The following is a 23,366-nucleotide window of genomic DNA, read 5'->3' on the forward strand; positions in this document are numbered from 1 at the left end:
GAGAAAATGATATAGAAATAAAAATTAAAATTGCGCTAGATATCAAAATAGAGAAAGTGATGGAGACATAAATAAATATTAAAATAGGGATAGAGAAAGAGAAAAGATACAGATTCAGATAGAGAAAGTGATATAGATAGATATTAAATACATATCGAGGTACAGACAGAGATAGAAATAAAAATGATACATAAATAGAGATAGAATAGAAGAGATGGAGATAGATATGGAGTTAGAGGTAGATATAGATACAGAGAGAGAGAGAGATAGAGATAGAGATAAACCAAGAGATAGACATAGAGATATAGATAGCGAAAGGGAGGGGTAGAAATAGAAATTCAGATAGAGCTGGAGATAAAGATAGAATAAATAAAGTGACATATATATGTGTATTAAAATATAAATAAAGATAGCTCTAGAGATAGATATTTAAATTAAGATAAATTTAGAGATAGAGAGAACGATAAAGATATATAGATACAGATAGATTTAGATATAGGGGGAAAGATAAAGATATATAGATAGAGATAGAGATAAAGAGAGACAGATACATATACATATATGATAGACATAGAGATAGAGATAGAGAAGGAGATGGAGTTAAATTTTAAGGATAGAGGAAAAGATAGAGATAGAGAAAAAACTTTCAGATAGAGATAAAGACAGAGTTAAAGATGGTGATAGACATAGAGAAAGGAATTGATTTAGATATTGACATAGAGATATACATACAGATAAAGATAGCGATAGAGACAGAGATAGAGATATATAAATATAAATTGAGACAAAGATAAAGATAGAAACGGTGATAGAGATAGATATTGACATAGAGATAGACATGCATATAAAGGTAGGATAAAGACAGAGATAGAGATATAAAGAGATACTGAGACAAACAGATAGAAACGGTGATAGAGGTAGGGATTGATATATACATAGACAGATATATAGATAGTTGTTGAGATAATGAATCAAATAGAAATATAGATACGCACAGAGCTAGATGCTGAGACAGAGATAGAGGTAGAAAAAGTTGTAGAGTAAGGGATTGATATAGCCATAGACAGAGATATGGATAGAGGCTGAGATAAAGATGCAGATAGAGAAAGAGTTAAAGATACTTTATTTTTCTGAGATTATTTCCTGAGCGATGAAGTAGTATACTTTATCTTCCCCTCATTTTGTCCCAACCATCACAGTGAAAATCATACATCTCTCCACCTATGAACATAGACACTTCCTTACAGCAGTATACGTATCTTATACACCAAGACTCTTTGAGAGTGCAGAATAAATTCCTCCAGCCGAAGCCAAAGGAAAAAAAAGGATAATCGAAGAAGATAATTTCTTCTCTTTGCGGAGTCTAGGCACAAATAAAGATCCGCAACCACGGTTGCTACGCAGCAGCGGAGATCTCCATCTGAAAGAAGTGGCCAAAGAGTTTGAGGATGCCGTATGTGACGACCATGGCCAGCCACCCTCCGAAAAGAACTCTGAGGGCGGATTTTGAAGGTGAGGCGCCGCCGAGGAATCCCCCCGCGCCACCAAAGCCCAATAAGCCCAACGTTGTCACGGCGCACACCACGCCCACCCTGGCCGCCCACGCTCGGATGAACGCGCCCGCCAGCAGAGGAAGAAGCCCACCGAGGGCGAAGGCCAGGGCCGAGGCCCCCGCCGCCTGGAGCGGGCTGGGCAGCCCTTCTTCGTCTTCTTCTTCTTCTTGATCGGCTTCTTTGTCAGGTTGTGGGTCTTCTTCCTGACTAGTGGGCAGGACGGAGCGGCGGGACTTGTGGGCGCGCATGATGTCGTACTGGGTGTAGACGGACACGAACTCGCCGATGGCCATGCTGCAGGCGCCGGCGACGAGGCCAGCGAGACCAGAGACGGCCATGGCCTTGGCGCCCTGGCTCACCGCGCCCACGCCCACCATCAACGACGCCACCGACACCAGGCCGTCGTTGGCGCCCAACACAGCCGCCCTCAGCCAGTTGGCTCGCGCCAGGTAGTCCACCTCCCCCTTCTCCGGGTCCGCGTTCATCTTCTTCTCCCTATTCTCCTCCTCCGTACTGCCGCCGTTGGTTCTACCCGCCATCTTAACTGCACTCTTCTCGGATGATGATTATTTTTATTATTGTTATTACGAGCACAGCACGGATAACCCAAGAAGAGGAAAACGAAGAATAAGTTACAGACAGATAGAACAAATGGATGATTCGGATGATGATGATGGTGTAGAAAATCAGGAAGAAGTAGTACTAGTTGTAATAGGAGATGATGATGATGATTAAGATCAAGAAGAAAAAGATTCAGGGGGATTGCACAAGAGGCTGTAGTGTATGATCAAATTGGCAGAGAAAAAGAGGAAGACGATGGCGATGATGATTGGGCAGATGAAGAAGAAGAAGGGTTTGCTGGAGGGAAAAACAGAAGAAAAGAAGAAGAAGAAGACAGAGGAGTGTGGAGAACACGCATCGGGCTTATCCTTGATTTATAGATGGGGAACAGGGGGAACGATGACGGATGAAGCTCGTCCGAGTGGAGGTACGAATCACTACGCACGGCGTTGCTGCGTTTGGTTTGGAATGAAAGCTTGAGCCGTGAGACGTTGTGGCGTGGTGGGCTTCAGGAGAGATCTGGCGGAGTTTAATGTCCAGCGCACGGAGTTTAATGTCCAGCGCGAAGCGGATCTGGCGGCGATAGCGTCTGGAATGCACGCGTTCGATGCGAACGCAGCCATTAAATAAATTGCCTCGAAAGGGACACCGCACCTATCTATATCCATTCATCTGCAAATATTTATATCTTTACTCCCCCGAGGTTCCTTTTCTGATTAATATATTTCATATATAAAAATAAGAGAAAGAAAGAGGAAGAGATGGAGTGATTCACGTTGGTGAAGAAAAGGACAGAGGGAAAGAAAATTTAATATGAGGAGAAATAGACGTTGGGAGAGAAATCAATTCACAAGAAAATGGGAGAAAAACAGACGGTAGAGGCGGAGAGAGACTTTTCAACAGGCAATGAGAAAGAGAGAGAGATGGAGATAAAATAGAGATATTTTTTTCAGAGCGAGAGAGAGAGATAAAAAAGATATGAACATTGAGAGAGACGAGAACGAGAGGGAGAGATGAGTCTTGAGCGAGAGAGAGATAAAAGAGAGATGACCCATGAGAGAGAGAGAGATGAGAAGTATGAGAGAGCGGGAGAGAGAGAGAGAGAGATAAAAGAGAGACGAAAGAGAGAGAGATGAGAAATAGGAAAGCGAGAGATACAAGAGAGATGACCCATGAGAGAGACGAAGGAGAGAGATGAGAAGTGTGAGAGAGTGGGAGAGAGAGAGATAAAAGAGAGACGAAAGAGAGAGAGATGAGAAATAGGAAAGTAGAGATACAAGAGAGATGACCCATGAGAGAGACGAAGGAGAGAGAGAGAGATAAAAGAGAGACGAAAGAGAGAGATATGAGAAATAGGAAAGCGAGAGATACAAGAGAGATGACCCATGAGAGAGATGAGAAGTATGAGAGAGTGGGAGAGAGAGAGAGATAAAAGAGAGATGAAAGAGAGAGAGATAAGAAATAGGAAAGAGAGAGATAGAAGAGAGATGTCCCATGAGAATGACGAAGGAGAGAGATGAGAAGTATGAGAGAGTGAGAGAGAGAGATAAAGAGAGACTAAAGAGAGAAAGATGAGAAATAGGAAAGAGAGAGATACAAGATAGATGACCCGTGAGAGAGACGGAGAAAGATGAGAAGTATGAGAGAGTGAGAGAGAGAGAAATGAAAGAGAGAGAGATAAGAAGTAGGAAAGAGAGAGATAGAAAAGAGATGACCCATGAGAGAGACGGAAGAGAGATAAGAGAGAGAGAGATAAAAAAGAGATGAGCCATAAGAGAGATGAGCAATTGGTGAGGGAGAGATAAAAGAGAGATGTGCCAAGAAAGAGACGAAAGAGAGAGAGAAGGACGAGATGGATGGAGAAGAGATATAACTACAAACGATGAAAGGAGACTAAGTTAGAGACGGATCTTCGCGAAGGGTGGACAGATAGTGTTGCTAATGTCTGGATCGGATCCAAATACTTAAATGGGTGACGTGTCATGAAGCATGTGGTGAGCACACACTTGATGTGAACCAAGTCGAATTTAACTTTTAAAAGATGCCCACGTAAGGAATGATGTATTTGGGATACAGACAGAAACAGAACAGAGAGAGAGAGAGACCGAGCGGGAAAATAAATAAGGAAAAGGGGGACAGACAGAGAATGGAAAAGAAATAGATAGAAGGGAAAATTAGAGAGAAGATTGAGTGGGATAGAAAGGAGTGCGGGATAGTGAGAGAGAGAGAGAGAGAGAGATGGTAGAAGAAGAAACTAAAAGCGGGGGAGATAGATTAGAAGACGGCGCCAGTGGAGAGCAAGCCCTTAATGGAGTCGCCAAATTCAAGCATTGTCACGAAAGGAATTAGACCGAGAGTTGAAAAATAGAACAAGATCCATGAAATGGAAATGGAACCAAAATCTAAAGACGTGTGGCTGGCACTCGCTTGACTAGCGCGAAGGCTGCAGCTCACCAAGACCAGAGAGAGACGTGCCGAGTAGAAAGTATTAAAGTCACAGGCTTCCACGAAAGTCATTACTCATAGAGAGATAAAGAGAAGTATAGAGAACAAAACAAAGAATGGTCGAAGGGAAAAATGGAGGAGGGACTGAGTGGGATGATAAGTATGAAAAGGGGTGAGAGAGGGACTGAGTGGAATGGGAATTGAGAAGGAAGAAAGAACAGAAAGAGACGATGAGTGAGAAACTGAAAGGTAAGGAGATAGTTAAGTAGACCGCGTGTGGGGAGCACGCGCTTGACGGACTCACAAAGCTATAGCATTTTCGTGAAAGGGATTATGCAGAGAGAACAGAAAGGTAGAAAATGGCCCAAGAAAGAAAATCTAAAGACGTGTGGCTAACACGTCTGAGGGCTACGAAAACAGTGGTTCCTTCAAACGAGAGAGACTCTATGCTGGGAGGATATTAGCCTCTGATGGCTCTGTATGGATAGACATGCTTGAATGCAATGAAAGAGACTGCCTATCCAAAGTAAAGAGATATGAGACGAAGTAAGAAAAATACTTCATATAAATAGTTTGAAAAGTTTCCTGGAACATTAATATGGCTTATGGACATGTATTCGAACGGAAATCCAAGGATCCTCTGAGGAAGATCAAAATTATGTCCAAAAACCGTAGCACAGTTCGTCACAAGTAATGATACATGAATACATAAGTCAAAACCTAAAACCTAACCTGAGAATATTTAATTCATGAGTCAAAGAGCAACTATTAGGCTTTATCCATCTTATTAGGCTTTACCTGAAGAGACTTTCTCCTTTGCCTCAAGAAAATGGAATCCTTCCTTTTTTATCACATCCTTTTCTTGCAATATTATCTTATTCCTTGCAATATTCCTTTAAATACAGTGGTAATAATATGATCTGCATTTTATTTCACAAATGAGGACACGTCTTATGATATACACTGGCTTCTTGCCTCTTCTTTTCCATAAGCAGGTAAAATTTTGAGAGATGAGTTCTAACTCCTGATCTTTGTTGGCGTATCTTTATTTATTCCTTACAGCAATGTTTTTTTATTCCACTTTAATTTACTTGGTCCAGATTGGTCCTTTTACACTTGATCACTAATCTTTCATTTATTTAGCTTATGTGTTTTGAGTGATCCTAGGAGTCCATCCACAATCGTGTATTCAACTCCTTCACTAATGCATACTCCATTAGTCTGAAAAAATTTAAGTATTCCATCTTTTTAAAATAAAAAATGATTTTTTTTCATGATCCATATAATTTTTCTGTATCTAATTCTTTGATATTCGCACAGACTTCTTCTTTTGTTCTCGCTAAAGTCTTCAATAAATCTTTATTCAACATCTTCTTTCAAACTTCGTCTTTTATTTCCCTCTGTATTTGTATTCAAACATGAAAATCCTTTTAGAAGTTTCATATCTAAAAGTTGTTTATATTATCTGCTTGACTAATTTATTTGTTCAATGATTAAATCCTGCGTGATGATTACTAGCTTCTACTATTGATTGCTGATGTATTTTTTATTAAAGCCTTTATCTACATTTTCCGTCATCTTTCAATTTTCCTCCTTTAATTTTACTTCTTCATATGTCCTCCTTTTATCCTTCAATTTTCATGTTTGGGGATATGAGTGTTCATATGAATTCATCGACCATTATTTTCACAAGTCCTTCAATACTTGATGATCCATGTGTGAAGGGGGGGCTAAAAACTTTGTGGTTATTTTCAAATTTCTAAACTAGAATAATCAAGAACTCTAGCCCCATGCAAGTCTTCTTCATCCCTACCACTCCAATAAATTTTCTTCTATATACACTATAACATAATCAAAATAGCATTAGTGAAAATCACAAATGCATTCTTAGTATAACACTAACTTATAAATACTTATATCATATTCTTCTTTGAAATAATGTTAAGATAAAAATGAAAAAAATTATTGGATATTTATACCAGATATTTCACTTGGGATATTCTTCCAATCATTGGGGAAATTTACCTATAATATGATACACCTATTGATATAATACTTATGACCATTTAATTGGATTATACTTATCATTCGCTATGTGTCCAAAATATTTGGTTAGAATTTGAAAAAATTGCTTTCATAAAAGAACTTTTGTTTCATCAAAACAATGTTCATCAAATATATATAGTTAAAAATTTAGAGTTATTGAAAAACATAAACATGAATTTAACTAATAATGATAGGTTCTGATTCTAAGTGATGACTACAGTTCTTTTCGCAATACTGTACCACATTTTAGTGTCTATTAGATAGGAAATAATCTATAAACGGGTGAATTCAATATAACACACTTCCTAAAAACTTAAGTACTAGTCAATTCAAAAATTAGATATCGACCAACTAGTTTAGAATATTCTAGAATTTAAGTAACCTAAATTATTTAAGAATGATGTTTAACTCATTACGAAGTTTTTTTAGATATTAAACTGAAATATTCATTTCCATAATTTTTTGTATTAATCTCTTTGATTGAAATTTATTAACATTTTCATTAAATCTAATGGATGAGATCTATGGTATTTCATATTTTTAAAGTTATTCATTTAGTGAGTGATTTTTTAATGTATTAATAAATTAGTTAATATTAATTGTACCATTGAGGAACCTACTAATGGATGTTTACATGTATATATATATACATATGTAAAAAATGCCGTCTATACGTTGTTTGTTTTCAGGAATTATTTAATTTTCTTTATCGTCCTCAAATACTCTTTCAAAACTCTTCATCATGAAAGTACCATTGTTAAAAAATCAATTGATAGAACATAATAATTGGATCGTAACATATATTAAAGAAAATTAGTAAGTTTTAATGACTGATTTGTAATATCTCAAAATAAATTAAATTATAATTTATTGAAATACCTTGCAAGGATACTACGCCAGTAAATTTTCTCTTATATATATTAGCCTTTATAACTTTATGAAAGCCTTAAATTCTGATTCTTAATTTTCTATGGTTTCTTCAGTAGCGTCCGTATAACATTAGTTTCAGAGAGATAAAGACTGTGTGTGTGAGAGAGAGATAGATGTATATTATTCTAATGTCAAGTAAAACCCTGTGGGACAGAGCTTTAATAAGAGAGAGAGGGAGAGAGAGAGAGAGAGAGAGAGAGAGAGAGAGAGAGAGAGAGATCTATATGAATATAAGTAAAGAGAGATTCTTATTTTGCCGAAGCTCTCCTGGGTTTTATAAAGTTGAAACTGGTTCATCTTATTTCTTTGAGCCCATAGGAAACGGTGGCGCTCGACCGACTGTTGTTAACCGACGTGGATCTTAAGCTGGCAATAGTTGTCGCCATTGATGGAATCGCCAAACTCTAGCATTGTCACGAAAGGAATGAGACACGGAGCTGACAAATGAAATGGGAATGGAGACAAAATCTAAAGACGCGTGGCTCGCTTGCGCGTGACTGGTGTGAAGGCAACAGCTTATCTAGACCAGAGAGAGACGTGCCAATTAGAGAGTATGAAAGTCAAGAGGATCTATGGGCCGTATATGCAATTGCTGTTGACGACACGCCAAACACAGGTAAGGTTTTTTTATAATTGGCTCCCACGAAAGTCATCACTCAAAGAGAGATAAAGAGACGTGAAGAGAACAAGACAGAGTGGTCGAAGGGAAAAATAAGAGAGGGACTAAGTGGGATGAGAAGGATGAAGAGGGGAGATAGAGGGGCTGAATGGGATGGGAAGGAAGAAAGGAGGGAGGGAGAGAGAGAGAGAGAGAGAGAGAGAGAGAGAGAGAGAGAGAGAGAGAGAGAGAGAGAGAGAGAGAGAGAGAGAGGATGCGGGGAAGAAATTGAAAGGTAAGGAGATAGTTCAGTCGACGTCGTGTGGTGAGCACGCGCTTGACGGACTCACAAAGCTTTAGCATTTTCGTGAAGGTATGATACAGGGAGAACAGAAAGAAAATGGCCCAAGAAAAGGGAAATAAAACAAAATCTAAAGCCGTGTGGCCAGCACACGCCTGACTGCAACGAAAGCTATGGTTCCTCCAAACGAGAGAGAGGGAGAGTCTGTGGTGGAGGGAATATAAGAATCTAGAGGGTCTGTATGGCTAGATATGCTCGAATGCAACAAAATTGACAACTTATCCAGGGAAAAGAGATATGAGAGGGGAATGAGAAAAATATTTCTCACGAATAGTTTGAAAATTTTCCTGGAAGTCGAATGACTTATGGACATGTATTAGATCGGAAGTCCAAGGGTCCTCTCAGGAAGATGAAAGTTATATCCAAAAAAACTAGCATAGTTCCGCAGAAGCAATAATACATGGACACATAAATGAGAGCCTAAAACCTAGGCTTAGAATGTTTATTCCATGAGTCAATAACCAACGAATATTTATCCATACTATTATGCTTCACTTGTAGAGACAGTGTCTTTTGTCTCAAGAAGATTTGAATCCTTCATTTTTTATCGCATCCTATACCTGCAATATTTTTTAGAATTGTGTTCCTTTAATTACAGTTGTAAGGATACGATCTGCATTTTATTTCACAAATGAGGAGACGTCTCATGATATATATTGGCGTTTTTCCTCTTCTCTTCCTTAGGCTGGTAAACATTTGAGAGATGAGTTCTAGCTCCTGTTCGTGGTTTGTGTATTATTATTTATTCCTTAGAGCAATGTTTTTTTATTCTATTTCAAGACACTTGGTCCAGATTAGTCTCCTTACAATATATCCCTTATCTTTCACTTCATCCAAACCCTTCCCTTGTTCATGTTCCGTTGGTCCGAAACAATTCTAAATATTTATTTTTCTAAAATATAAAATGATGCTTTACCATGATCCAAATATAGTTTGTCTGTATCTAATTCTTCTATACTCGTAGAGGCTTCCTCTTCTTTTCTAACTAAAACCCTAAACACGTCTTTATTCATCGTCTTCTCTTCTTTTATTCTTTCAGACTTGGTCTATTTTGTCATCTGCATCTGTATTCAAACGAGAAATACTTTTGTGAGAGACAACAGCATCATACTAAAAATTGCCTAATATTATTTTTTTCGTTCCATGATTAAATATTGAGCGATGAATTTTTATCTTCTACTGTTGATTTGAAGTACTTAATATTAAAAACTTAGTACCAACTTTATTTCATCATTTAATTTTCTTCCTTCATTCAGGTTAGTTATTTATCTAGGTCCTTTTCGGACAGCTTCCTTATGCTTCCTTTTTCATTGTTGGGATTACGAATTATCGTTTGAGCTCTTCCACCACTATTTTCCTGAGTCTTTCAATTCTTGATGAACCATATGCCTGAAAGGGGTCCAAACTTTGTGGTTATTTTGAAGATGTTAAATTCCAATGATCACAAACTTTAACCCCATGCAAGTCTTGTTCTCTATTGGAGGCTTTATCTACTTCATTCCATAAAACCTTCAAAGATTATTTTTCCTTCTTATCTGCTCTTCTTCGTCCAAACCCGTCCCACAATATTTTTTCTTGTACGTGCAATATTACATAAAAATCCCTAAAATAATGAAACTAGAAACGACACTCTTGTATAATACTAACTTATAGATATTGACCTAGCATTTTATTTAATACTTTACATATGAAAATGAAAATACTATATATTTTACGTATGAAAAATTTAATGGTTAAACTTCTTATTCGCTGTGTGCATCAAAACCTTTGGTTAGACTTTACAAAATTTCTTCGATAAGGAAAACTTTGTTTCATCAAAAAAAAATTTATCAAATTCCTATAGTTCGAATAGGTTAAAAAATCAATTCAACTTTTGGTGATAGGTTCTGATTCTAGATAACAATTAGAGTTTTTAAGAAATATATACACTTTTTTCTTTTAGATGGGAAGCAACCTTAAAAAACATGGTGAGTTCAATATCTTAAAATTTCATAACTCCAAAGTACTAGATAATTAAAAATTAAATATACAAACTATCCAAGAATTTTAGAATGTTTTAGAATTTAAGAAAACTTGATTATTTGAAAATTAATGATTAATTGATTAGGAAGCACGTATTAAATAGTAAATTGAAATATTTATTCGTGGAATTGATGTTGGTCAAATTATTTTAAACAATCAGTTATATCTGATATTATTATAACTTTTAAGAAGATACTTGACTAAAACATGAATATAACAATCTATTTGATTGAAATCTATTAACCCGTTCGGTTAATCTAATGAATGAGATATATGGTAGTCTATACTTTTGGAGAGAGGTTCTTATCTGGCAAAAAATATCCGGGGATTCAATGAGATGAAACTGGTTTATCTGAATGCTTTGAGCCACGAGGGAACAGTGCCGTTCGACCCACTGATAACCAACCCAGATCATAAGCTGGCGATAGTTGTTACGGATGCGGCGGCACAAACTGTTCCCATAAAATTAGCACCAATTCAGTAAAGCTCACAAAATTTTAAGTTGGTACAAAGCCCTCCGACACATACATATATATCATGATCTCCAACCATACGATCTCTTTCCATACTTTTTTTTCGATTATTTTGTTGCGCAGATTCAAAATAAATGACTATATATGCCTGACGATTATACCTTCGAAGAGAAATGAAAATTAATCCTCTAATGCATGCATGACGATTCACCCACTGATTACAACCCTGTTGGCGGATTTTCTACCGGCCGCTCTCTCGGTCTCTTTCTCCCGCTTCCTCTCTCTTCTCTCTCCCTCTGCCTCGCTCACTCTTTGACGATATATATCCCTCTCTTGCCCCTTATCGAAGCTCTTTCCCACCGTTTTGTCCATCGGATTACCGCGATATGCATCCCCGCCCTGGCTGACTGGCTCTCTCTCTAGCTCTCTGACACTTGACGATATTATGTCCTAAGCTAAGAAGAACTATAATACTCCATTCCTTCTATTTTTTCTTATATGAAAAGTCTTTCCCACGGTTTTGTCCAAACCATCACAGAGTATACATACATCTCTCAATTATGGAGAAAGACTATTCATTACCATAACTTTGTGGTAACCACTACAGCTGTATACACTTCTTATACACCAAGACTCTTTGAGAGAGTAGAATAAATTCCTCCAGCCGAAGCCAAAGAAAAAAGAAAAAGAAGAACGAAGAAGAAAATTCCTTCTCTTTGCAGACTGCACAGTCCAAGCACAATTAAAACTCCACAACCACGGCTGCTACGCAGCAGCCGAGATCTCCATCCGAAAGAAGTGGCCGAAGAGTTTGAGGATGCCGTATGTGACGACCATGGCCAGCCACCCTCCGAAAAGAACTCTGAGGGCGGATTTTGAAGGTGAGGCGCCGCCGAGGAATCCCCCCGCGCCACCAAAGCCCAATAAGCCCAACGTTGTCACGGCGCACACCACGCCCACCCTGGCCGCCCACGCTCGGATGAACGCGCCCGCCAGCAGAGGAAGAAGCCCACCGAGGGCGAAGGCCAGGGCCGAGGCCCCCGCCGCCTGGAGCGGGCTGGGCAGCCCTTCTTCGTCTTCTTCTTCTTCTTGATCGGCTTCTTTGTCAGGTTGTGGGTCTTCTTCCTGACTAGTGGGCAGGACGGAGCGGCGGGACTTGTGGGCGCGCATGATGTCGTACTGGGTGTAGACGGACACGAACTCGCCGATGGCCATGCTGCAGGCGCCGGCGACGAGGCCAGCGAGACCAGAGACGGCCATGGCCTTGGCGCCCTGGCTCACCGCGCCCACGCCCACCATCAACGACGCCACCGACACCAGGCCGTCGTTGGCGCCCAACACAGCCGCCCTCAGCCAGTTGGCTCGCGCCAGGTAGTCCACCTCCCCCTTCTCCGGGTCCGCGTTCATCTTCTTCTTCCTATTCTCGTCCTCCGCACCGCAGCCGTCGGGTCTACCCGCCATCTCGACCGCACTCTTCACGGAGAACGCAAGAAAAGGAATAAGAAGAATAGGATGAAGAGAGAAAGGAGGAGAAGAGGATTCTGATGATGACGATGATGATGGTGTAGTAATCAGGAAGAAGTTGTAGTCGTTGTAGTACAAGATGATGATGACAAAGAACAAGAGGAAAAAGATTCAGAGAGATGGCACAAGAGGCTGTATAGGATATGATCAAATTGTTAAGAAGAAGAGGAAGATGATGGTAATGATGATTAACAGAGAGACGAAGAAGGAGAAGGGTTTGCTGGGGGGAAAGAGAATAAAAGAAGAAGAAGAGAGAGGAGTGTGGAGAACACGCGTCGGGCTTATCCATGATTTATAGATGGGAAGGACCGATGAAGGGGCTCGTCCTTGGGGAGGTATGAGTCTTCACGCACGGCGTTGCTGCGCTTGGTTGGGATGAAAGCTCCACTATTGAGGAGTTGTGACGTTGTGGGCTTTACGAGATCGCGTAAAACCAAGGCAACGGCGGCGCACACCGGATTAGACCTCTGCGCGCGAAGTTTAATGTCAAGTTGTCAACTGGGTAGCGGATCGGGTGGCGATGGCGTGTGGAATGCACGCGCTGGATGTGAACCCAGCCATTAAACAAATTGGCTCGAAAGGGACACTGCAGTTAAATACACGGATAGCGTGTATAGTATATCTCCGTGCCTCTCGTTTCTTTGTCTAACTTACTATCTCTTCTTTTAAAAATAAGAGCGAGAGAGAGAGAGAGAGAGAAAGAGATGGGGTGATTCACGGCGATGAAGGAAAGGATAGAGAGAGAAAAATTAGAGAAGGGAGAAATGAATGTTGAGAGAGGAATCCAAGGTGACAAGAAAAAAGGAGAGGGTACGAGATAGAACGAGGGAAAAACTGACGAAAAAGAAAAGTGGGGATAGATTTTTGAATAAGGAATGAAGAAGAGAGAGTTTAGGTGAGAGAGGGAGAAATGATATGAGAGACATCGAGAGAGAGAGGTATAGATAGAGGGAGGGAGAAAATGATAGAGAAAGAGAGAGGGAGATAAAGAGAGAGAGTCAAAGAGAGCGAAAAAGAGAGGGAGAGAGAATGAGAGAGCAAGCAAAAAAATCGAGGAAGAAGGGGATTGGGGGAGAGATTGTAGAACGAGCGACAAGGAAAAGAGAGTAAGTTAGAGAAAGAAGAGATAAAACTTTGGCCATGTCTGGATTAGATCCAAGAACCCAAATGGGTGAGATGTCAACAAGAATGTGGCGAGCACATGCTTGATGTGAACCAATGCAAAAGAAACTCGTTTAGATGCCCTCATGTGGCATGCATGACCCATGCATGATATAGACAGGCCGAAAAAGATAAGGGAGAAAGAGAGTGAGAGTTTTGGACAGAGAACAAGAGAAAAAGAGGGACAGAAAGGGATAGACGGAAAAAAGGAGAGAAAGAAAGAGTGAGAGAGAGTTTTGGACAGAGAACTACAGAGGAACTGGGACAGAAAGAGATAGAGGAAAAAAAACAGTGAGAAAGAGAGATAGAGACAAAGAGAGATAGAGAGAGAGAGAGAGCAAGAGAAACAGGGTGAGAGAGAAAAAGAGATTGAGGGGGAGAGGGAGAGAGAAAAGGAGAGAGAGAGAGAGAGAGAGAGTACACAGAGGCGCTTACGGACTCAAAAACTCTAGCATTCTCGTAAAAGGGAGTACACAGAGAGCCGAAAGATAGAAAATGCCCAAAAAATTGGGAATCAAACAAAAATCTAGTGACTTGTGGCTTGCACACAATTGACTTCCACGAAGGCTACTGCTCAACTAGACCTGTGGGGATATGAAAGTCATGAGGCCCTGTGGGGCCTATATCCAGTTGACTTTCACGACGGTTATTAATCATCTAAGATAGAGAGAGAGAGAGACAGAGAGAGAGAATTAAAGAGTTGGACGAAGCGAGATAGAAGGGAAAGTGAGAGGACTGAGTGGGATGGGAAAGAAGAGGAGAGAGAGAGGGGGGAGAGAGAGGCAGAAAGAGAAACTGAAAGGTAATTTGATAGACGGGGTAAAGGGGAGTATCCTGGAGAGTTGAAAGATAGAAAAAGGCTCATCAAGTGGAATATAAAGTAAAATTGGACTTGTGGCTAGCACACGCTTGACTGCCACGAAAGCTATGGCTCATCCAAACTAGAGAGAGACTCTCTGGTGAGGGGATAGAAGAATCTGAAGGGCCCGTATAGCTAGATATGCTTGATGCAACGAAGGCGAGTACTCATCCAGGGCAAACAGATATGAGAACAGAATAAGAAAATATTTTATAAAAAAGAGATAAGAGAGAGAGAGAGAGAGATAAGAGATATGACCCTTGAGAAAGACGACAGAGAGAGAGACGACACAGAAAGAGTGATGAGAAAAGAGAGACATAGAGAGAGAGAGAGAGAGAGAGATAAAAGAGATTTGACTCTAGGGAGAGACGGCATAGAGAGAGTGATGAGAAATGAGAGAGAGAGAGAGAGAGAGAGAGAGAGAGAGATCAAAGAGGGGGAGTTGGGAAGAGATAAAAGAACAAACGATGATGAAAAGAAAGCAAGTTAGAGACGGATCTAAGACAGACGTAGAGAGATACAACGTTGCTCGTGTGTGAATCGGATCCGAAGATCCAAACGGGTGACGCGTCATTAAGTATGTTATGAGCACACGCTTGATATGAACCAATGCGAAGGAAACTTTTAAAAATGCCCACGTAAGGAATGATGCGCTCCAGATATAGACAGAAACAGAAAAAAGAAATGAGAGAGAGGAAAAAGACAGAATGATGCTGCATGAATACATGCGTAGAGACTGGATTATTCAGCTTGTTACCATTGTAATCATGTCAATGAATGAGTCTAGTGCTCCAAGAAATACTCATCTTTTTTCTCTTCTCAGCATTATCTATATTTAGCTTATTTATCTTTATCAGGTTAGCCTAAACTTTGGCCTTCCGGATATTTTTCTCTGTCTTCACCAGAGACATGCCTTTCTTCTTGGATGTGAGTGATGCCTTATAATTCACAGCCTTAGTGGTTGAGGAAACCTTTTTTGGATTTCCCTTCTATCAATAGATCATGCTCTTCTCCCAGCAGTTCCTTGATGAAAATTTATCTATAATATAACATATTTTAAGGACCTTTGAGCAATGTACTAGTTCCTCATAATTGTTTTCCGGTTTTATTAGGTCATCATCCTTCACACTTCTGGAGATCCAAAATTTCCCCATTTCCTTTATCTAATGACTTAATCTGCTTATTTTAATACTGCTAACTTAAATTTTCACTATCTATCTTAATGTCATCTGATTCTGACTTATAAATTCTAATGGAGAATATAGCTTTCTTATGGATAACGTTCAAATTATATGCACGAGATACAACTATTCAAAAACTAACTCAAGACTTTAAAGTCTATCTCGAAAAAAATTTATTAATAATAATTGTGTTGTCTAAAGAATGCCACCTATTAGCTGTTCCCAATTTTTCATCATAGAAAGAATGTATTTTTCATCATATATACTCTAAATCTTTTAATGTTTATGCTATAAATGATTTCTTAATTTATGTATGTATCAAATTTTCAGTTAACAAAGAATTTTTCTATTGTTCAAAAATCAAAAACTTTGTCTTGACCTACTTCTTTAATCATAGAAACATAGGATAGTGATAAAAACAGACATTGCGATATAGATAGAGAATGAGACCCATATAGAAAAAGAGAGAGAAACATAGATCTGCATAAAACATGATATAGAAATAGAGAAATTGATTGAGATGTCAATATAACTGCAGATATGGGATAAAGAAAGAGATAGAGATGGATATAAAAGGTACAAGTAGAGTAAGAGATAGAGACAAAGGTAGATATAGAGATCGATAGAGGAAGTGATAGAGTAAGAGATAAGAGATAGAGATCAAAATAAATATATATATATATATATAGATATATAGAGATACACACGCAAATACAAATAGATATAGAGATAAATATTGATATTGAGATATAGATCAACATAGAGATATACATAGAGATTGAGATACATATACATATATATAGATATAAAGATAGAGACAAAGAGATACAGACTGAGACTGAGATAAAAATAGAGATAGAGGTAGAATACATATACATATATGGATGGAAATGGAGCTAGAGATGGAGATAGATACTGGGAAAAAGATAGAGATGCTGATAGAGATAGAGACAAAGATACAAATAGAGAAAGATTAAGAGAGAGATGATGGAAATACATGTGGCTGACAAGCCGATCACACATTCCATATCGTTCCATGTTCATTAATAGAATGTATTCATTAGAGTGTCTGTGTGATGCTGATAATGAAGTCTATGAATACATGAGCTGACCGAGTAAATTATGATAATAATAATAATAATATGAATATCACTAGTCTTTAAGAAAGTGTTCTAAATATGCTTATTCAAAGGATACAAGAGAAGGGCATTGAAATATCCTTGATGGAATGGCACTATGAAGCCTTACTCATATGATGAGTATAACTGGTCTTGTAGAGTTTGGTGAGGAGACACTAAGGCTAGATAGTGGGTGCTCTTTAGAGAAAAGGGTTCTCTGAATTAATCTATATGAATCCTTGGAAGATATTATACCAAATTATCAATCAAGTTGATTTATGTCAAAGATATGGAAGTAGTCCTTAGACTTAAGACACCAAAGACGTCATGTAGACGAGTAATTTTACTTTGACTATGGCCTACAAGTTCATAATCGTAAAATTCTAAAAAAATTTAGTTTGGGTGCAGCAAGAAGTTCATAAAATTATTCAGTGTTCATCATGGGAGTGTCCACCCTTGATATAAAATGAGACAGCCCAGGAAAGATGATGTGTTGAAGTCTTTGGCCAAGGTAATAGAATATCATAGAAGAATTATCCAATGATTCTCAAATGCATCTGTACTTAATGGGATGACTGACCAAGGTTTGAAAGTTGAAGATACCCTAAAATTTTTTAGATGAAGGATTATACATACACAGTAAATGATGATAGATAGGTTCCATGAGTGAGTCGATACACACTTGTTTGAGTCCTATAGAGCACGTTGTATAACTTGCCACCTCATAGGCTGGAGACTTGACTTATCGATTGGATTAAATTTATCTGTAATTAATTAATCTATATGATGATATAGTTATAATTTGGATGTCCAATAAAGGTTATGCGGCCATTGGATTCATTAACTATACATAAATGGGCCTAGAGGGTGACACACAAATGGTATTTGGGACATTGGAAGCTATAGTTTGGAGATTTTTATGAAAAGTAGACAGTAAATATAAATAGGGGAAGATCCTAAATGAAATTTACCCATGATAGAATTTCTCAAGGCTCTTCCCCTTATTCTCCCTTCTCCCCTTACCTCCTCTCCATTCTCAATGTGATCATCACAGGGTAACAACGGAGCATAAACTGAGCTCATTGATAACATGCAATTTACATTATTAATTTCATACATATTGCATTTATATTTTCACTTAAATGACTATAATTCTAAGAGTGACGTCAAAATAAACTTGCACAAAATCAGAGAGCTTTTCTGCAAATTTTGTGGAGAGAGAGAAGGCCAAAAATATCAAATACCTTAGATTGCTCCAGATTCAAACATTGATAAGGATAAATAAACAGATATAAGTAGTTATAGACATATGGACTGAGATACATTTCAAGATAGAGATCAAAATAAAGACAGCTATGGAGGTTCAGCTAGAACCAGAGTTAGAGAAACTGATTGAGACAGACATACAGGTAGAAAGAGTAAGGAAAATGGACATATAGAGCTTAAAATTGAGAAAGAGACAAAGATACAAATTGGTATGGATTTAAATATGGGGATAGAGCTTGAAGTGGAATAACTGCCAGAAATTTATATGAAAGGAGTGGCAACATTTAGATAGAGATTGATATATAGATGAAGAGATAATGTTAAATCAATAGATATTAACAGAGACTGAGATTGATAAAACCTACAAGTAAATATAAACAGGGGTGAAAATAGAGATACATATGGAGATAGAAGTAAATATAATGAGAAAATTCTAGATACAATTATAGAAAAAAAAGATATAGAGATTCGGTTATTGAAGACGATAGAGATAATGATAGAGATAGAGATATAGATATAGAGATAGAGATAGAGATATAGAGATAGAGATAGAGATAGAGATAGAGATAGAGATAGAGATAGAGATAGAGATAGAGATAGAGATAGAGATAGAGATAGAGATAGAGATAGAGATAGAGATAGAGATAGAGATAGAGATAGAGATAGAGATAGAGATAGCGATAGCGATAGAGATAGAGATAGAGATATAAAAAATAATTTAAATAGAGGTATAGATACTGATAGATCTAGAAACAAAATTGAGATAGTGATTTCCAAGCAGATGGGTGGAGATCATGATAGTGATAGATATAAAAATAGATTTAGTGATAAAGATTGAGATAGATAGGGATAGATATAGATAGATACTGAGATAGAGCCAAAGAAAAATAAAATAAAGACAAATAAAGATAGGGATGGAGACCGAGATAGAGATAGACTTAGGCATATGAATAGAAATACATTAAAATCAAAATTCCGGTTGATAAAGATAGGGAATTTAAAAAGATTGAGATAAAAATATATTTACAGAAAGTGACAGATAAGGATATACATACAGAATCAGATAGTGATAGGTATTGTTACAGATATTATTATAGAAAGGGATAGATATAGCAATAGAGATATGAAGAGATATATATGGGAACATAGAGATAGAGATATGGATACAGATAAAATAAAATTATACAAAAATAATACACCAGTAGAGAAAAATATGGAGACATATAAAGGTGTAAAGATATGTATAAAGATAGAGGTATAGATCGATATGGGGATAGAGATACAGATACAAGTGGATAGACATATAGATAGAGATAGAGACAGGTTTAGAGATAAAGAAAGAGTTTGTGATAGAGCTAAAATAGAGATAAAGGCAGCCAGAGAGATATAGATGGAGATAGAGATAGATACACAAATAGTGAAAGAAGTTGATCTAGAGAAAGACATAAAGATAGAGCTAGAGATACCAATAGAAATACAGCTAGGGAAGAGATAGATATATAGATAGACTGATATATGAATAGAACAAGGGATAGATGTAAACATTAAAACGGAAAGAAAATTAGTTGTCGAGAAAGATATATATCCAGAGAGATGGTGAGACAAGGATAGAGATGGACATAAATTTATAAAAAGAAATAGAAACAGAGATAGAAATAGATATACAGAGAGTGCAAGAGAAAGATATAGATATAGGAATAGAAATAAAGAAAAAGGTAGAGATGGAGATAGATATATAGAGATACATATAGATATATAAATGTAGAAAGAGATAGAGATATGAATAGAAAATGTGAAAAAATTTCAGATCAAGATAGGGCTAGAGATGGAGATAGAGATAAAGCTAGAGATACAGATCTATATAGAGATAGGGACTACTATACATTTGGTTAAAAAAACAGCGATAAGCATAACAATAATGATACATTTGGGAATAGAGATAAGGAAATATATAAAAATATATATAGATATAGAAAAAAATAGGAATAATGATAGAGATAGAGATACACATATACAAAAATTTAAAGAGAAATATACAGATATGTATAAATAGAAATGCAGATAAAGATATTAGTAGAGATGGATGCTGATAGAGATAGAGAAGAGAGGGAGATAACCAGATGGAGAGTGGGAGAGATTGAAAGGGGGAGAGAGTAGAGAGGGAGAGAGGGCAGGAGTGAGAGCAGGAGAGTGTGAGAGAGGGCGAGGGATAGAGGGAGAGAAAATGCGAGGGTGTTAAATCATCATCTCATGTTGAGCCTTGTGCTGGTACTGGCCACCCGGTTATTGAGCCCCGAGCGACTATAAGCTGTCCTTCAGCCACAACCTCTATTTGTCAAGTCATACAGCAGCAGCATGGTGTCTGCCATGGTGAAGCTACACCTGAAGGCAATGTCGGTTGTAGTCTTTCTTAAATGTATCCTATAGTGTTTCTTGTGTGCTTGCTACTATAAAAACATGTATCAACCGACTCTGTTGAGATTTATGGGACTTTACTCTCCCCATCCTATTCCTTCTGAATCTTCCCCTCTAATCCCTTTCAATCCTTCATATTCAAACATGGATAAAGGGTGAGAGAGAAAATGAGAGAGTGAGACAAAAAGGGAGAGAGGAAAAAAAGAAGAAAGAGGGAGAGAGGACAAGACGAAAGAGGAAGAGAGGGAGAGAGGGATAGAGGACAAGGAGGAAAGAGAAAGAGAGGGAGAGAGGAGGAGAACAAGAGCCAGAGGGAGATAGGAAGAGAGTGAGCGTGGGAGATATTAAAGAGAGAGGGAGAGAGAACGAGAGGGAGAGAGTGAAAGTGGGAGAGATTGTGGGAGAGAGGGAGAGAGTAAGTGAGTGAGAGAGGGAGAGATTGAGAGTGGGAGATAAGGAGAGAGTGCGACATGGAGAGAGGGAGAGATTGACATCAGGAGAGATGGATATAGAACAAGAGGGAGAGAGTGCGAGAGGAAGAGAAGGAGAGAATGTAAGAGGGAGAGAGGGAGATAGAACAAGAGGGAGAGAGTGAAAGAGGAAGAGGAGAGAATGTAAGAGGGAGAGAGGGAGAGAATGAGAGGGAGCAGAAGAGAGGGAGAGAATGCTAGAGGGAGAGGGGAAGAGAGTAAGACTGTAAAAGTGGAAGAGAGAGAGAGTGGGAGAGAGGATGAGGAGAGGGAGAGTGCATGAAGGAGAGATTGAGAAGGGGAGATAGTGAGAGAGGGAGAGAACGGTGACGAAGATTGAGAGGCTTATATTATATATTATGTCTATTGGGACGACCTTGGCACGCTCCCCATTCCCTGAGAATGGTGATTTGGGTAGTTTACCCCTAATGGAAGATTCGCAGGTAGCGTATGATTCAATATCAAATGGACCCAAGTATGAATCCTTATGCAACTTAAGTAATCTTCCATTTCCAACATGCCCAAGCTGGTAGTGCCATAAATAGGTTGTGTTCACTGATTGTTTACTCTTTTTGAGATCAACATCTAATTGGAGATTATAAGAAGAAACATCCATCAAGTAAAACCCATTGACCAAAGGTGATGATGCAACCAATTTATTCTTAAAATAAACAGAACAACATTTGTTCATAATGGTCATAGTGTACCGGAGTCTATCCAAACATGAAACATATATGATGTTCTTTATTATGCTAGGAACATAATAATAGTCTTCAAAAGATAGGAAATCTCCGAATGGAAGCTTGAGGTTCATTGTCCGCACAATGATAGCAGTAACTCTTGTGCCATTCCCTACTCTCAGCTCCACCTTGCCTTTGCTCATCTTTCTTCTAATTATCAGCACTTGCAAGTCATTGCAGATATGAGAGGCACATCCAATATCCAATATCCAATACCCAAGATGTTGAATCTCTACAAGACAAGTATCGATCACATAGATACCTAAAGCATCTCCATGCTTCTTTTGAGCTATCTCATTGAGGTACTTCTTGCAGTTCCTTTTCTAGTGGCCCTTTGTACCACAATGGAAGCATATGTCTTTCTTGCCGTTGTCCTACTTTTCTGGTGGTGCTTTCACTTGCTTCTTCCCTTTGTCTCGCCTTGAAGCGCACATCACCTTTCTCTCCTTGTTGGTCCTACCAACGAACAAAACTTGGGGCTTGTCCTTTTGAAGGTTACCTTTTTTTGGCTGCACTCCACCGCACTCTGGTTAGTATTGGTGAGAGTTTATCTAAAGAAGACTACGAAGTTGAGCGAATTCCCTAGGTATGGGTTGAGCCCGTCCGTTACGTGCGAGCCCCAATGGAATTATTCTGTTCAGTGCCATAGACACTGTCGTCCCTCTACCAAGGGTCAGAAGGTCACCGTCATCCTTATCGGTCGGCCACTCGGAGCTCAAAAGTTGGCAAATTCCCACAAGTCAAACGTGCACGTACACTCATCTAGGGTGTCATTGTGTCACATAGTTACATACACCTTAGTGAATTACCCATTGGACAAAATCATTGACAACGTACAACATCAACACCCTCATTATAAGATGAGACAAGTCAAGTAAGGTGATGTTTTGAAGTACTTGGTCAAGGTAATAGTATATTGAGATGGGTCCTCCTATGATTTATGAATGCATAAATACTAATTTGGATGACCAATTAGGTTTTGATGAGTGACCATACCCTAAGTCATCCAACAAGCATCAAGTAGATGTGGAACTATATGTGATGGGGGACCATCTCACCGCCAACACCAACGGATGCCAGCAGCCACATCGAGCACCACGAGCCGACGTCGATGACCTGTCATTCAAGCACCCAGCTTAATGACGAGTCATCAGATGTTTTATCTTTCTTTTCGTATTTGCTCACTTATAATTTTATTTTTGAATTAAGGACGGGCCTATTCGTGTTTTGGGCCTCGTCCTTTGAACTGCTTGTTTATTTCGATGTTTGGGAAGGCCACCCTTCATGAGATAGTTCCTCCCCGTTTTGGCCCAATTGGGCATGCCTTGACCCTATATAAAGGACACCATGCCCAAGAGGTCTTTTGGAGTTGAATTTGATTGAAAAGTTTCTTCATTTTTGGCTCCTCCTTCCCTCGCCTTGGGAGTATTTACAGTTTTCTAGGGTAGATCGTGGGAGCACGTCTGCTGCACATCCAACCACGTCGAATCTCCGTGGAGGAACCATCGCTGATGCCCCTTCATCGTTCTTGAAGTCGTTCTTCAAGAAAACTCATTCTTGGTTTGTTCGGGTCCAAGAAAATGCCAAGAATCATCTTCTTGGCATGTTCCTGAGAACACCATTGTTTTCGTCACTCTTGCCGT

At 38.7% G+C, this 23,366-nt stretch overlaps 1 protein-coding gene and 1 pseudogene across 1 annotated transcript; both read right to left on the reverse strand.

The window, feature by feature from the left end:
* Positions 1 to 1,198: 1,198 nt before the first annotated feature.
* LOC144710617 (vacuolar iron transporter homolog 2-like) lies at positions 1,199 to 2,469 on the reverse strand. Its single transcript, XM_078584428.1, has one exon. It carries the CDS (start codon positions 2,090 to 2,092, stop codon positions 1,397 to 1,399), a length of 696 nt encoding a protein of 231 aa, XP_078440554.1. The 5' UTR covers positions 2,093 to 2,469; the 3' UTR covers positions 1,199 to 1,396.
* Positions 2,470 to 11,547: 9,078 nt separating this feature from the next.
* On the reverse strand, positions 11,548 to 12,787 carry LOC144710641 (vacuolar iron transporter homolog 2 pseudogene; annotated as a pseudogene).
* Between the last annotated feature and the right edge of the window lie 10,579 nt (positions 12,788 to 23,366).

This window comes from Wolffia australiana, chromosome 12, assembly GCF_029677425.1.
Source record: "Wolffia australiana isolate 7733 chromosome 12, ASM2967742v1".
Taxonomy (NCBI): Eukaryota; Viridiplantae; Streptophyta; class Magnoliopsida; order Alismatales; family Araceae; genus Wolffia; species Wolffia australiana.

What these genes read in the sequence shown, in the direction of transcription:
- LOC144710617 (XM_078584428.1), bottom strand. Translation starts at nt 2,092, where the DNA reads ATGGCGGGTAGAACCAACGGCGGCAGTACGGAGGAGGAGAATAGGGAG.